Raw genomic sequence first — 14,692 nt, forward strand, 5'->3', positions numbered from 1 at the left:
AAAGACACAAAGTATGTGTCGTCATTTCTTTGCCCAATGATGATTATTTTGTGAGATAAAGAATATGTTGTGAATATATATATTTTCTATATTTGTTCTGTAAATCTTGAGTTTTGGACGTTACAACGCTCTGTTATTGGAAAGGTTGGGAACATACGAGTCTGAAACAATCCTCTTGGCCTTGGCTAAGCCCCGCCCACCACCTGGCAATTGAGCCCATAAAAAAGGCTCAACAGTGTTGCTGTAAAGATCTTTATTCTCTGTGACAATCATACCAATACATTCAGTATACTTTCAGGAGCTAGCGTAGCATAGAAGTGCTAACATTAGCTGCTGATATGCTAACCGCTAAGTGGACTGGGACGTAGTCTTCGTGGGTTTGGAGCCTCTGATCATTATCTGTGTTTGGGACGTGGTCAAAGTGAGAGGGGTTTGAGAGGATTTGGTTGAATTTACTATTTTTTACAAACTTATTATTATTACTTAAACTGATCATAAATGTGCTATAATTATAATATAAATTATTGAGAAGTTGGATCACTGACTGAAGTGCTGTTACTGGGTTTCATGTCTTTGACCTCTTGCCCCCAGCGGCCCCCTGATGACCAGGCTGATGGGTCCTTCAGGTAAGGCCTTGATCATGGTCCAGGCCTCAAAGCGGGTCATGTCCTGCAGGCTGATCCCCTGGACCTGGAGCAGCTGGTCTCCATGCTGCAGACCGCTCTGCTCTGCTGCTCCACCTGAGACACAGAGGCACACTGTTGGGGTGATTGCTGCTGACCGGTGTCCGTACGGGGAAACCACCCGACTTTCACTATTTTAGTTCCCTTCAGTGAAAATGTACAGAGGCCCTGAGAGAAACATGGTTTTCTCTCCTGTGCTCAACAAGTAAAGAGGTTTTCCAGGATAATCTTTCTAAGTTACTTCACTTTCCCCTGTGAAAACAGGATCAGTATTTGTTGTTGTAATACTAGTTCTGGTCACAGGAAGGTGACGTGCACTACTACCCGGTTCTACCTCAAATGTGTTTGCTTCCAGGTGGTTTGGATTCTCCATGACTCAACAAGGAAGCAGAGGATAAGATGTGACCGTGATCACTTCAGTAGTTTACAGTTGTATAGGGAACTAGTACCTCTCCTCCTTTATGAGGAAACATTGATTCACAGAACTCTCAGAATTCACCTTTCTGTCCCCTTCATTAAACAAACACAACTTTTTGAAACACTTTTTAAAACCACAGGTGGCTTTGTAGCGCTGATACGTTTAAATTAGTTTATTGTAAGTAGAATGAAACCATTGTACCGTTAAAGATCCTGTTGATGACTAGAGGTCTGTCTCCAAGGATGGAGCCTCTCCCTCCCTCCAGAGTGAAGCCAACTCCTCCAGCTCCTTTCTCCAGCTCCAAACTCAGCGGCGCCCCCTGCTCCTCCACTGCAGAACAAAACACAACTTACATGGTCGACGTCCTTCATGTGGAACCTTTTAGGCCTACGTGAACATGGACGTGTTTTTGGCTTCAGACAACAAGGTGTTGGGACTCACCTGCCGGGTTGGGCCCATCGCTCCTGCAGCTTCCTCCCTCTCTTTCTCCCTCACCCGCTCTCTTGCAGACCACCACCACCGCCTGCTTCAGACAGCGGGCGAGACGCAGAGCCGCGGTGGCGTCGGCGTGAGTGACGCCACGCAGTGTTTGACCGTTTATAGACAACACCTCATCTTCTTTCTCAATGGTGCCCTCCTGGGCTGCCAGGCCGCTGGGAAACACTCTGTGGACCTGAAGACAATGAGCGTCTCACACAGGAGATCAATAAAGTTAATTTGGCTGCAATATACCATCCCTCTAAGACGTGTTCACCTCCAGGACCCTGAAGCGAGCAAAGAAGATTGTAGCTGACCCCTCACACTGGACTCAAACTGTTTGAGTCCCTCCCCTCTGGCAGGAGGCTGAGGTCCATCAGGACCAAGACCTCACGCTCCATCAGGACCAAGACCTCACGCTCCATCAGGACCAAGACCTCACAGTCCATCAGGACCAAGACCTCACAGTCCATCAGGACCAAGACCTCAGTCCATCAGGACCAAGACCTCACGCCACAAGAACAGTTCCTTTCCAGCTGCAGTCGGGTTCATCAACAAAGACCAGGACCCCCACTAACTGACTCTCACATCCCCAGGATAATTTCCTTCAATGCCCTTAAACATATTTCCTTCACTTAAGAAAACTGTTTTTTGAAAGCTGTAGTCATTGCATGCATTTTGAAAGCATTGAAAAGTGAGCCACCGTTAAAATTGTAGAAGGGTAAACAACTTGTACAGACGGGCCTGTACATGCCGGGGCTTTTCTTTTGTGCGTTTAATTTGCACGTCATATTTTTTCAAAATGAATACTTCTACACAAAAGGAACATATTACACCTCAAGGCATCCAGCCATGCTATGAGGAATGAGTTGAGTTTAATTTAATCAGTACAACAACAACATGGAGATCCTCTAGTTTTAACCAGACCCACAATCTGTATTGTTCCTTTCAACCTTGACAAAGGCAGCGCAGACCAGATCTACTTTTTATGTTCTTACCTTTCACAATGAAAGCTCTAGACATATACACCGCCGACATGTTAGGATTCTAAAATCCACTCAACTAATTTTGCTCGAAGGAAACTCAATTAAATAGCTTCCAGTATAAGGCTATCCCACTGTTGACCTCAGACCGACTGCCTCATGCTGCTCAAAGTATATATCTGGACCTTGGCCTGTTTGAACCTCTGTACAAGGATTGTTGTTGATTGATATTTTGATTGCTTTGACTCTATGAAATCTAGCGCAAGACAGTCTATGTTTGTATTCATGTTTGTATGTCATATCAGTGTGTTTTACTTTATGTGGACCTGAGGACGAACGCTGTTGCAAAAGGGGATCTGAAAAAGAATGAATGCGTATTCCTAATTGTAAAGAAATGTATGTGTATAGATTGGTTAGTGAACGTTTGTATTTCGCAATTTTTTCCCAGGGATGTTTGAGGACATTTAACTGGTCTCTCTAGTTGATCCAGCATGCTGCAGGTCGTGTACTAACAAGGACTAGATCTATATAACGAGGAGAGATCACATTACTCCTGTGTTGGCTGCTCTCCACTGGCTTCCTGTGAGATTGATAATCAAGTTTAAAGTACTTCTCCTCACCTACAAAGCCTTAACTCATGATGCACTATCATATCTTAAGAGTTCATAGTACCATATTACCCCACTAGAGAGCTCATAGTGCCATATTACCCCACTAGAGAGCTCATAGTACCATATTACCCCACTAGAGCGTTGCGCTCACTGAATGCAGGGTTACTTGTGGTTCCCAGAGTCTTCAAAAGTAGGATGGGAGTCAGAGCTTTCAGTTATCAAGCTCCAGTGCTCTCGCTGCTTCTGTCCGTCTTTTCTCCGTCATTTTTCTCCTCCATGATGTTTAGAGAACTTGCCTCGCATCGGGAAATTACCGACGTAATTATCTCTCACTGGAAATGATCACGATTTTGTGATCAAACCCTTTTCATTCCTCATCTTAGTTTCTGGTTTTATGCCCTCGCTCCCCGCTAACTAGTCTCTCTCAGAGCGTTATCTGCTCTGCTCTCCTGGTGGTGAGTATCAACGTTTGACTGTACAGCAGGAACAGGGACCACTGACATTCTCCTCAAAAGTCATTCCCCCCAAAACATTGTAGTGACCCTGTACAGGCGTCTGTTGGTGGGGAGGGGTCGGTCAGGGGCCTCTCACTCTCTCCGGCCAATCACAGGGAAGCAGCGTGCTTCTTGGTAGGGTTGCGGCCTGTGATTGGTGGAGTAGGAGGGTAGGCGGGTGTTTAGGGAGGAAGTGATATGTGTGTTGTCGTTCGTTATGCTAAGTGAGCTTGTTAGCTGTTCCGTTTGAGCTAACGTTACTGTTAGCGAAGAGCCCCGTTGCAATAGTGAACACTCAAGCAATACACCTGCAAGTTAAGGAAACCAACGTCTGCGAGTCGTTACTGCGGACGTTACAATATCAAAGTTTACACAAACATGTTTTTAACTGTCAATCTTGAAATGACAACTAACGGTCGCGCAATTTAAATCTAGCTTTTATTTTAAGAGCACTGATATGGAACGCTCTAAATGTAAACAGGCTGTACAGTACTTTATGGCGGAATAAAGTACACCCCATGACTCACTCTCAACCAATCAGAATGCTTGATTTGATCTACCCGTATTATAAAGTAGTGTACATTGTGATCTCCACCATCACAGTACTGATCACTGTATTTGAGATGACTTGAACTTACAAATGATAGAAATATCTAATGTTCGGTTTATTGAATGAAAACAACCCTTCTGGTGGATATGTAGTGACTTACTATAGCATGCAGTCTAAACTATATTTACAGTATACAATGCTGCAGTGGTCCATCATTCATTCCCCTGCATTGATTGGAGGTTATTCAGATCACCTGTTGGACTATTTGCAAAGCATCATTTCCAGCGACACTCCATGGAGGAACAAAATGTCTAACTCATGGGCGCAGACAGTGCCACATTGTTCTTGTGTAGCACCAACAAACTACAACTGCATTTATTTGTGTAACCCGTGTTGCAAAATGCCGATACATGTATCGACATTTTGCAACACAGGTTTGTCCTTAAAAGTTAAAAAGGCATTCCAACGTATGTATGAATTGCACATGTGTGTCCATTGGTGCTATGTTGAGCACTAACATAGAGCGCTGCTTACTGTGGGAGCTTTGCTCTCTAGGTCAGACCCTCCAGCGATGCTGAAGCCCAGACCAGCTCCCTCCTCTTTATGGAGAATCACAACATGGATGTCCACCAGTTGCTATGGAAAAAGACACACAGTTACTTCTGCAGTATATATCTCTTGTTCACACCAAGCATTGTTCAGATCGGCATGGTCATGTAGTGTATATACACTCACCTAAAGGATTATTAGGAACACCATACTAATACTGTGTTTGACCCCCTTCCGCCTTCAGAACTGCCTTAATTCTAGTGACATTGATTCAACAAGGTGCTGAAAGCATTCTTTAGAAATGTTGGCCCATATTGATAGGATAGCATCTTGCAGTTGATGGAGATTTGTGGGATGCACATCCAGGGCACGAAGCTCCCGTTCCACCACATCCCAAAGATGCTCTATTGGGTTGAGATCCGGTGACTGTGGGGGCCATTTTAGTACAGTGAACTCATTGTCATGTTCAAGAAACCAATTAGAAATGATTGGAGCTTTGTGACATGGTGCATTATCCTGCTGTAAGTAGCCATCAGAGGATGGGTACATGGTGGCCATAAAGGGATGGACATAGTCAGAAACAATGCTCAGGTAGGCCGTGGCATTTAAACAATGCCCAATTGGCACTAAGGGGCCTAAAGTGTGCCAAGAAAACATCCCCCACACCATTACACCACCACCACCAGCCTGCACAGTGGTAACAAGGCATGATGGATCCATGTTCTCATTCTGTTTACGCCAAATTCTGACTCTACCATCTGAATGTCTCAACAGAAATCGAGACTCATCAGACCAGGCAACATTTTTCCAGTCTTCAACTGTCCAATTTTGGTGAACTCTTGCAAATTGTAGCCTCTTTTTCCTATTTGTAGTGGAGATGAAAGTCAAAGTTACTCTTCTATCAGCTTGAATCAGTCGGCCCATTCTCCTCTGACCTCTAACATCAACAAGGCATTTTTGCCCATAGGACTGCCGCATACTGGATGTTTTTCCCTTTTCACACCATTCATTGTAAACCCTAGAAATGGTTGTGCGTGAAAATCCCAGTAACTGAGCAGATTGTGAAATACTCAGACCGGCCCGTCTGGCAACAACAACCATGCCAAAAATTGCTTAAATCACCTTTCTTTCCCATTCTGACATTCAGTTTGGAGTTTAGGAGATTGCCTTGACCAGGACCACACCCCTAAATGCATTGAAGCAACTGCCATGTGATTGGTTGATTAGATAATTGCATTAATGAGAAATTGAACAGGTGTTCCTAATAATCCTTTAGGTGAGTGTATGCATAAGCGGGTAAAATAAGCATTGAACACGTCACCATTTTTCACAATCCAAGTGAGCCAGACATACAACAAAAACCAAACAAATAAGTTTGGAAATTAAGTTATGTCTAATACAATGGAATGACACAGGTAAAGAGTATTGTATGCGCTTACTGAAATGTATTTAATGCTTAAAGTATTGTAACGCACTCCCGTTTCCCACTGAGTTTCCCCTCTGCACAATGACACCAGCACAGCAGGTATTCAGGTTCCTAATCGTTTCCATTCGCTCCGGCTCTAACCCCGCACTCCCCCGAGTACAGCCGAGCCCTTGCAGCCGAGCCCCTCTGCAGCCGAGCCCCTGCAGCCGAGCCCCCCTGCAGCCGAGCCCAACCCCGCTCCTGCCACCACAAACGCCTTTGTTGCACCTCCTGTATGAGAAGTTCGTCTCATGCAGTGCTCGGGTGGGCTTTTGACTCATTCTTCCACACACACTGTCTTCACTGTTTTTTCTTCAGATGGATGGTGGTGAGCGTGCATCAGGCCACGTGTTGAGGATTACTTATGGTTTTCTTTGAAACAACTGGACCTTCTAACTCCAGGTCACAAGTGGTGCCTGGCTCTTGCACAACTTTTCTGATCATTATTTTCACTCTTCTGTCCGACATCTTGCGAGGATCACCTGGTCGTGACCGGTTTATGGAGAAATTATGTTCTTTCCACTTCCAGATTATGACCCCAACAATGCCCACTGGAACATTCAGACGTTTAGAAATCCTTCTGTAACCAATGCATCGTTATGTTGCAACAATAAGGTTGAATCCAAAAGAACATCTATGGAAAGAACTAAAGATCAGAGTTCATACAAGAGGCCCACGGAAGCTTCAAGATGTGTGTGTGTAGAGGCCAAAATCCCACCTGAGCACTGCAGGATGAGTTTCTCCAAACAGGAAGCCGTCGTTACCAACGAAGGCTTTTGAGATATATATATATATATATATATATATATATATATATATATATATATATATATATATATATATATATATATATATATATATATATACATATATACACACACACACACACACACACACACTTGTGATTTTGGGCTATACAAAATAAATGTAATTTAAATGAATATATTTATGTGTGTGTGTATGCGTGTGTGTGCGTGTGTGTGTATATGTACGTGTGTATACATAGTGCTTACTACGACTAGGCCTAGAATATGAAGTAAAGGATTCTTTAAGTTGTTTATTATAATTGGATGCCCTCTATGTCCTCAGGAATGTGAATGTTTATTTATTTTTATAATTTCTGGGTGGGTCTCTGCTACAACATGTGTCTTGAGTACCTCTATAATACTAAATATGACAAAATATAACATATGTGATGTGTGTGCGATGATGATGATGATGATGATGATGATGATGATGATGATGATGCAGTATGTTTATAAGTGGGGGTTTGTACATATACTCAGAACAACAGATGTTTAACCTGTCCAGAACATTCTGTGAGGTTTATTACCTTCAGGGTCTCTTGGTCCAGACCTTTGACTTCCTGGATCATCCTCTGTATTTCCTGTGAGGGGATGGCTGAGATGACAGAGTGAGCACAGGCAGACGTGACTGCTGCCTCGTCATGACACCCCCCCTCCCCTCGCTCAATGGTGCACTCCCTCAGCGTGGCCAGGCTGTGTTTAAAGGATGAGAACACTTCAGAGAGGGCGTAAAGCCAGGTACACCTGAGCATTGTTCATGCTAGCAGTGTGTAACTGAGTGCATTCAATATCTCTTCTGACTATTCTAAACTTTGTCAATGCTTCTCGAGTAAAACAGGAAGTGTTTTAGTTTTTTCCAACTTGAACCACTTCCTTATGAATACAACACATGCCCTGTATACTTTCTGGTGGTGAGTCCTTGTTTAAATAATGAAGCAGCACATGTCATGTTCACCCAGACTCCTCAGTGTAGTCTTACCTGACAGAGAACCCTCTGTCGGGGCTGTCCAGGGCCTGCTCAGACCACCGAGGGTTAGTCCAGTCCACAGCAGAGTCCTGCAGGTCTGGGGAGCCAGGGTGTTCATGGCAGGGGTGCGTGGGCAGAGAGCGCATCAGCGCCTGTGAAACCTGGAACAAAAAACAACACATAGAGAAGATACAATTAAAATTGTATGAAAGGGTTCAAGTTTGAAGAATAAAACACAGACAACTCCCAGACCGGACAATGCCGTGGTAGATCAGAATCAGGAAGTAGCATTTGAAATGGAGCATCATTTACTAAATGAACACAATGCTGTACTGAAGAAGACTCAAAAGAGAGAGATTGAGATATAAAATAGGTTGTATATAAGAAGTGGATGTAATGACGTCACCTACTGATTTGAGTACTACTAAGTCTCGAGTTTTGCATTTTAGCCGTCGCCATCTTGTTTTTGCAACCAGAAGTGACATTTTTAGACAATCAAAAGAACGTTACAATTAACAATAACATTAACAGAGTCATTTTCTGCCGCTTTAACACATGAAGCATATACAACTATATAAGTCACCCCCTGGTGGTCAGGAGACAGAATGCAGCTTTACCACATGAAGCAAATACTTCTATACAACCAGAGGAGTCACCCCCTGGTGGTCAGGAGAGAGAATGCAGCTTTAACACATGAAGCAAATACTTCTATACAACCAGAGGAATCACCCCCTGATGGACATTAGGACATTAGAGAGAATGTTTTGATAATCTGGATCAATTGTTACTTTTACAACCCTGTGATCTCACACATTTTAAACTATTAGACTTTGTTATGACAGTGTTGCCATATTCCTGGAAATGGTAGAATAAAACAAATATTAAAATAACTTGAAATTTCCCTTTAAATAATGTTCACATGTCACATTATGGCATTCCCATAGTTCCTCACATGAGAGATTACCTGGTTACTAAAGGCGAGGATTTTCCCTAAACTCTCTCCCTCCAGGCCTCCCAAAGGGTTCCTGTCTGTGGATGGAACAGCACTCCTTTCTTGGCTCTGTGCTCCATCTTCCTCTGTCCCATCTGGAGGACTTTCCCCCTCGACTTTATTAGATCTCATAGATGTCAGAGAGGGTAGGACTTTGCACTCGGTGGACCTGTTAAGATCCACTCCTTCTAGCTCAGAGTCCTGTGTCCCTGAGTCCAGATAAATGATACAGGTGTCAGAAAGTGGGAGATCTGTGGGGGATTGGATAGAGGGAGGTTCATCATCCAAAGACTTGGCTGGTGTTTGACTACAATCTTCAGAAGAGGATAAGGTGATAGCAGAGTGTGTAGCAGAAACACTGTTGTTTGTCTCCCTAACAGATGCAGACTGGTTTGCCTGGATCTCTTCTGGGATTTCATGTTTGCCCTTCCCATGACCTCCATGTGAGGCAGGGTGACTCTTGGACTCCGTCTTCAGAGGAGGAGAGTTGGAAGGGGCCACAGGCCTCCTGCTACACCCCTGATCTGGAACCTCTGGACTGGAAAAAGTCTCAAATGAGTGTATCTTTTGTTTGATGGACAGGTTGGCTGCAGAAGAGGTAGATCTGACACCGAAGCTTCTGTTGAAGCCCACAGCAGACCTCTGCTCTGCAGGTTTCGCTGGTATCTTCTGGTTTTGCTCATCACGAATTTTCCTCAGACTCTTGCGAAACCAGACAGGCTTGGGTGCCACCGGGGGCCCCAACTTTTCTCCTGAAGGAGTTTCCAACGTGTTTTCAGGTGTCATGTTGGACGGAGGGTCTGATGTCCAATCAGTGGCTGAGCCATTGAGCTCGGACACGTTCTCTTCGTCACTCATGGTGGCAAGCTTGCTGTGGACGTTGACAGGCGGTGTTCTTCCTGAAGTGCGGTGGTGGTTGATCTTGGTCAGCTCTTCAGAGGAGCTGTCTGAAAGGCGAACCCAAGGATCCTGAAGCTGTTCTTGGGCGTGTTGGTCGATACGAGCCTGCCTCCTGAGAGCTCCTCTCTTCGGCTGTAAGCAGAGCTCAGCTGATGAATCACCTGTCCACGCAACACAGACCAGAGTAGAACATTCTGAGAGGGCGTTTTCTGTTCAAACATGTTCATGTCTCACATTTACAATATTACTGTGTATTCACAGTGAACTACATGCTAGTTGAAATAATCATCATCCGGGCCTCTGCTTGTCATGCATTCAAATAAATTTATATCAAACTATTAAACGTTTATAAACAAATTTTAATAAAACAGGTTATCATGGAAGTAAAACAATACAAGACCAGGAGTCTCCAGCCATGTTTAAGCCGATGTTTTGGTCTAACCTAAGCAAGTGATTGTCAACATTGCTGCCAACTGAGTCGCCAAAGATTTTGGCATTGCACGCTTACGACGTTTCTGAACCAAAAATATTTTTCATAAATAAGTTATATATCAGCCTTGTATCACGCGTGTAGAAACATAGGATATCCAGTGGTTGATGTTGTGAATGGATTGGTTAGGCTTAGGAAACACAACTACTTTGTTAAGCTCAGTGCACTTGGCCTACAACTCACCCGATACTGCAGCTGCACTACGGCCTACGTAACCCGCTATGACCAAACGCAGCCATGTCCACATTCAATGCATCCATGGTTTGCGGAAACGTACAATGCTTTATGACTAGGCTGTTGCTACTGCCCTGGTTGGGCTCTGTCATCTGATTTAATTATATTTACGAACACGAAAAAACCCTGCCTTAAACAGGAAGTGGAACCTCAGTTGCTTTTCACTGAAATACTGATAACCACAGCACCACGATCAGCTTGATGTCACTTTGAATCAAACTGCCTGATTATTCAGCTGGTTCTGAAGTTGCATTCAGGTGCTAACATGTGAGGCAGTAGTACGTATCGCCTACCTGTGTGTAGTCTGTCGTTGGTGCAGGCTACAGGATGAGTGAAGGCTTCCTTCAGCCCCTCTGACTCTCTTATTCGTTCTCCTTCCTGCTACAAAAACAGGAAGTATTGTGTCTTGACAGCTTCTCTTGTATCAACCACAGAGAGGTGCAACATCGTACCCTGCTTCCGTTCAGACATTCATCCACATAACTGCTACTGCTTTCACAACATGTGATTGAGTGAGCAACGGGCCCATAAAGTAAGCAACAAGCGTGATGCATACAGCCAGCGGCACATGGAGCTTCTTGGGGAGGGAAGGCCTTGTCCAATGAGATTGGGGGGTTTAGTAAAGGTGGGATAGTTTTATTATGACTTATTTATCTGTTATTTATCAAGCACATTATACTGCACTTTTATTGCTTCTTTTTGCACCTCTGGTCAGATGCTAAAGCTGCATTACGTTCCCTCGTACTTGTACTCTGCAATGACAATAAAGTTGATAATATTATGAGATCCTACAGATAATATTATGAACCCAGACATGAGGGCGTTTGATGTTTCGATGTTTGTGGAAGTTTCACAACAAGTACAAAGAAGAACTAGTGGTTATTTGACAGAAACTGTTTTAGGGAGATAAGCCACACCCCTTTTCTGGGCACGAATGACGCGTATAAACCACATAAACTCTCGCGAAATTTGCTTCGCTTTTGGTGTGCACGCAGCATAGCGCTGAACCACTAAATACATTCCCTTCAGCACTATTGTATACAAATTTGTAATGTTTTATTTATTGGTTATTTAGATGAAGCAACCATTTAAAATACAAATCTAATTGCAATAAAGCAGTAACCCTGTATTAATCCACTTGACACGGCAGAAAAAAACAAATACAAATGTGAGAGTTGTCAACGCTGAAGGAGCGTAGCTGATTGGACGTCAGGAGTATGACATGCACTGCTTCCATGCTGACATGCAGACATGTGGAAAGCATGAGAAGGACAACTGGAACACACGATGGGTATTTGAGGACCGTATTACAGTCTAACACCTGAGTTTTCAAAGCCAGTTGTACAACATCAACACTAATTAGTTTGAAATGTTGATAATTTGCTGGTCTACACAAAGAAAGGTGAAATGTTTCTTATGAAATGGCATGTGAAACTATAGACTGTATGCTGCCATCAAGAAGCTTCCAGGACATCGTACAGGAGCAGTTCTGTACATTGATGTAAAATAAGAGTGTGTTTCAGACCTTTTACAACCCAGTTTTAAGATAGAAATCACCGTTAACATTCTGGTTGGTACTCACTGGGAGATCCAATGTTCTTGCCTGATTGGGTTGTTCAACCATGTGCAATAATGACAGCATCCACTGGGATAGCGTTCCACAAGTAATGTAAGTAAGTAATAATACATTTTCCAAATGGCTCATACAGTAACTGATTTATCAAGTCACCCCTTTTTAAGCCCTTAGATCCAATCCCAATAAAAGTGGTGCTTTATTAGAGTAGTACCAGTAAGCTACGGCAATTTAAAACTCAGATACTAGGTTGACAGCTTTACGTTTCATTAAATCATAACATGTCAAAGGTGTTCAGCATGCATTCACTAGCAAAACACTGGAAGCCACATCATTTCACATACATTCCTCAAGAGGAACCTCAGGATCTTTCTCAAGGCCTTGTACATACTGCTGAAGAACTGCCGACAGTGGAAGGAGAGACGTGGTTTACATATCACTCTTTTCAGAAGAAGCATGATTAGTACATTGATGGAAACATGATTACCATAATGGGGATCAGCACATTGGGAACATAGCAGTCTCCCTGTCATCTCTCACACCTCAGACATACTTTATACATCTTGTTATGGTCAAAACAAACGATCGTTCTGGGCAGCATCTCTTAGACTTGGTATAGCTGCAGCCGACGCCCTCAATGTCTCTTTAATGTAGAACATGTTACATTGGTTACCATATACCCATCCCACTTCTTGATTAGCATCCAAAGGATTCTGATTGGAGCTTGATCTGGTCCAGCTCTCCAATGCAGTCATTGCAAGTTTGATATATTCATGTATCACTGGAGAGTGATGGAAGAGTGATTGTGATGTGTATTTTCTTCAGATTTGTTTGATACATCTTGACACTGAAATGAAATCATTGGAATAACACAAAAGATATCTGACCAACACCTGCCAGATCCAAATGAAGGGTCTGGATCTGGATTGGTTTGGGATTTAATAATACGTCACAGAGATATGGTTTAAAATCTGGCGGATATGGTTTCCACTTCCGCGTCTGAACATCTGTACATGGATGTGTCTTACGACGTGTGCAAAGCTTCAATGTGAGTCAGAAGATGATTTGGGAGAGCCTCAGGGCTTAGTGAAGCATCATTTCAAGGAGATAATCATCCTGAAAGTGCTTTTTTCAATAGGCGGACGTGGAACTTCTATTTGTTCTGTGTTTCAATCTTTATTTACTCTTAGCCAGCAACATATATACTAATATTTACACATCTGACCAAAAGCTCACAAGGGTTGCCTTTATTATAACACCAAAATTATTCAAATAGCCCTTGTGGTTGCAGAGATACACCCTTTTTAGTTTGGGTATGCTATTTCGAGCTAAATCCTAAAAAATGCCTTGATGCTTAAAAGGTTAAAAAGAGAAATTTAAAAATGACGTAAAATCAAGAAAATTACCCTAGAGTGTTAAACAATAAAGTCATCAAGTATGCACAAGGAAAATAAAGTGCAGAGCAGCTGTATTTAGAGTGGTGTACCTGGCAGCTGGTGTGTGTTGACGACTCCAGTCCTCCATCTCTAACCGGGGACCCTCTACTGGAGCCACTGGAGTCTCCATGGTAACCCTCCTCACTGGTCACATCCTGAGACCAGCAAGACCGGCGAGGAGCAGCACGCACCCTGCAGCTGGACTACAGACACACCGCTCTGTTACAGGCATTACGGTTTAAACCATTTAGAAATTGAACCGACATTATCAAAAGAATGTGAAGAAGTAACATTATTGACACACTTAAAATATTGATAAAAATGATCGTATGTTTTCAGTTGATTTAACGGGGTTAAACTACTACTTATATTAATAAAGACAAAGTTATCATGTGTGTCAGAGTGGAGATGTTTTCTCTGTCGTCTGTTACCGTTTAATACACTGCATTGAGTATTTATATACTGTGATGTGTATTTATACACAGTGTGTGTATTTATACTGTGATGTGTCCTGCTTATACGCGCAGGATCCATTTCTACTGGCGGAATGCTTCTTATTTATTTATTTATTTATTATTTACGTCGGTATGTTTTGAAGTTCTGATTGTGACATCATTATAAAATAACCCACAATATAAAAATGTTTTCTCTTCATTACGTGTTGTAAACAAGTGTTTCCTCTCTTCAGCTCTCTCTGAGTTTAATTACATACATAATAAAAGTTATTGAGGGAAACAACAGATCAAATCTTTGAAGACAGTTGTTTGAGGTCCTTTTGTTGTTCAGACCTACAATGAACATATGTTAACCAGATGGTGAATAAGAAAACAGATATAATATAGAACTTGAGTTTAATCTGTGATCGTCTCTGGTATGAAACTCCAGCGATCAGTCCGCTCAGCTGCAGCGTCCAATCACATAACAGATGAACAGCGAGGGGGCGTGTCCAGCGTAAAAACACTTCCTGGAAGCTTGCTCTCGGAGCTCCTCGATCATGGCTCCCCCGATTTCCCTCCTTGCTCCTCGCTCCTCCGAGCAGAATAAGAGCTTTGGGATGGCCGTCAA

At 43.0% G+C, this 14,692-nt stretch overlaps 1 protein-coding gene across 1 annotated transcript in view; it reads right to left on the reverse strand.

Annotated features, from left to right (window-relative positions):
* Positions 1 to 301: 301 nt before the first annotated feature.
* il16 (interleukin 16) overlaps positions 302 to 14,692 on the reverse strand; it is a gene marked incomplete at its 5' end in the record, with an annotated part of 54,539 nt that continues 40,148 nt past the window's right edge. The window contains 10 exons of the mRNA XM_079217439.1: positions 302 to 740; positions 1,303 to 1,431; positions 1,543 to 1,774; positions 4,751 to 4,852; positions 7,564 to 7,729; positions 8,016 to 8,164; positions 8,968 to 10,055; positions 10,912 to 10,999; positions 12,536 to 12,592; positions 13,678 to 13,830. Coding sequence (XP_079073565.1) covers positions 556 to 740; positions 1,303 to 1,431; positions 1,543 to 1,774; positions 4,751 to 4,852; positions 7,564 to 7,729; positions 8,016 to 8,164; positions 8,968 to 10,055; positions 10,912 to 10,999; positions 12,536 to 12,592; positions 13,678 to 13,830 — 2,349 coding nt within the window. The 3' untranslated portion in view covers positions 302 to 555. The remainder of the gene's footprint in view (positions 741 to 1,302; positions 1,432 to 1,542; positions 1,775 to 4,750; positions 4,853 to 7,563; positions 7,730 to 8,015; positions 8,165 to 8,967; positions 10,056 to 10,911; positions 11,000 to 12,535; positions 12,593 to 13,677; positions 13,831 to 14,692) is intronic.

Source organism: Taurulus bubalis (assembly GCF_910589615.1).
Source record: "Taurulus bubalis genome assembly, chromosome: 4".
Taxonomy (NCBI): Eukaryota; Metazoa; Chordata; class Actinopteri; order Perciformes; family Cottidae; genus Taurulus; species Taurulus bubalis.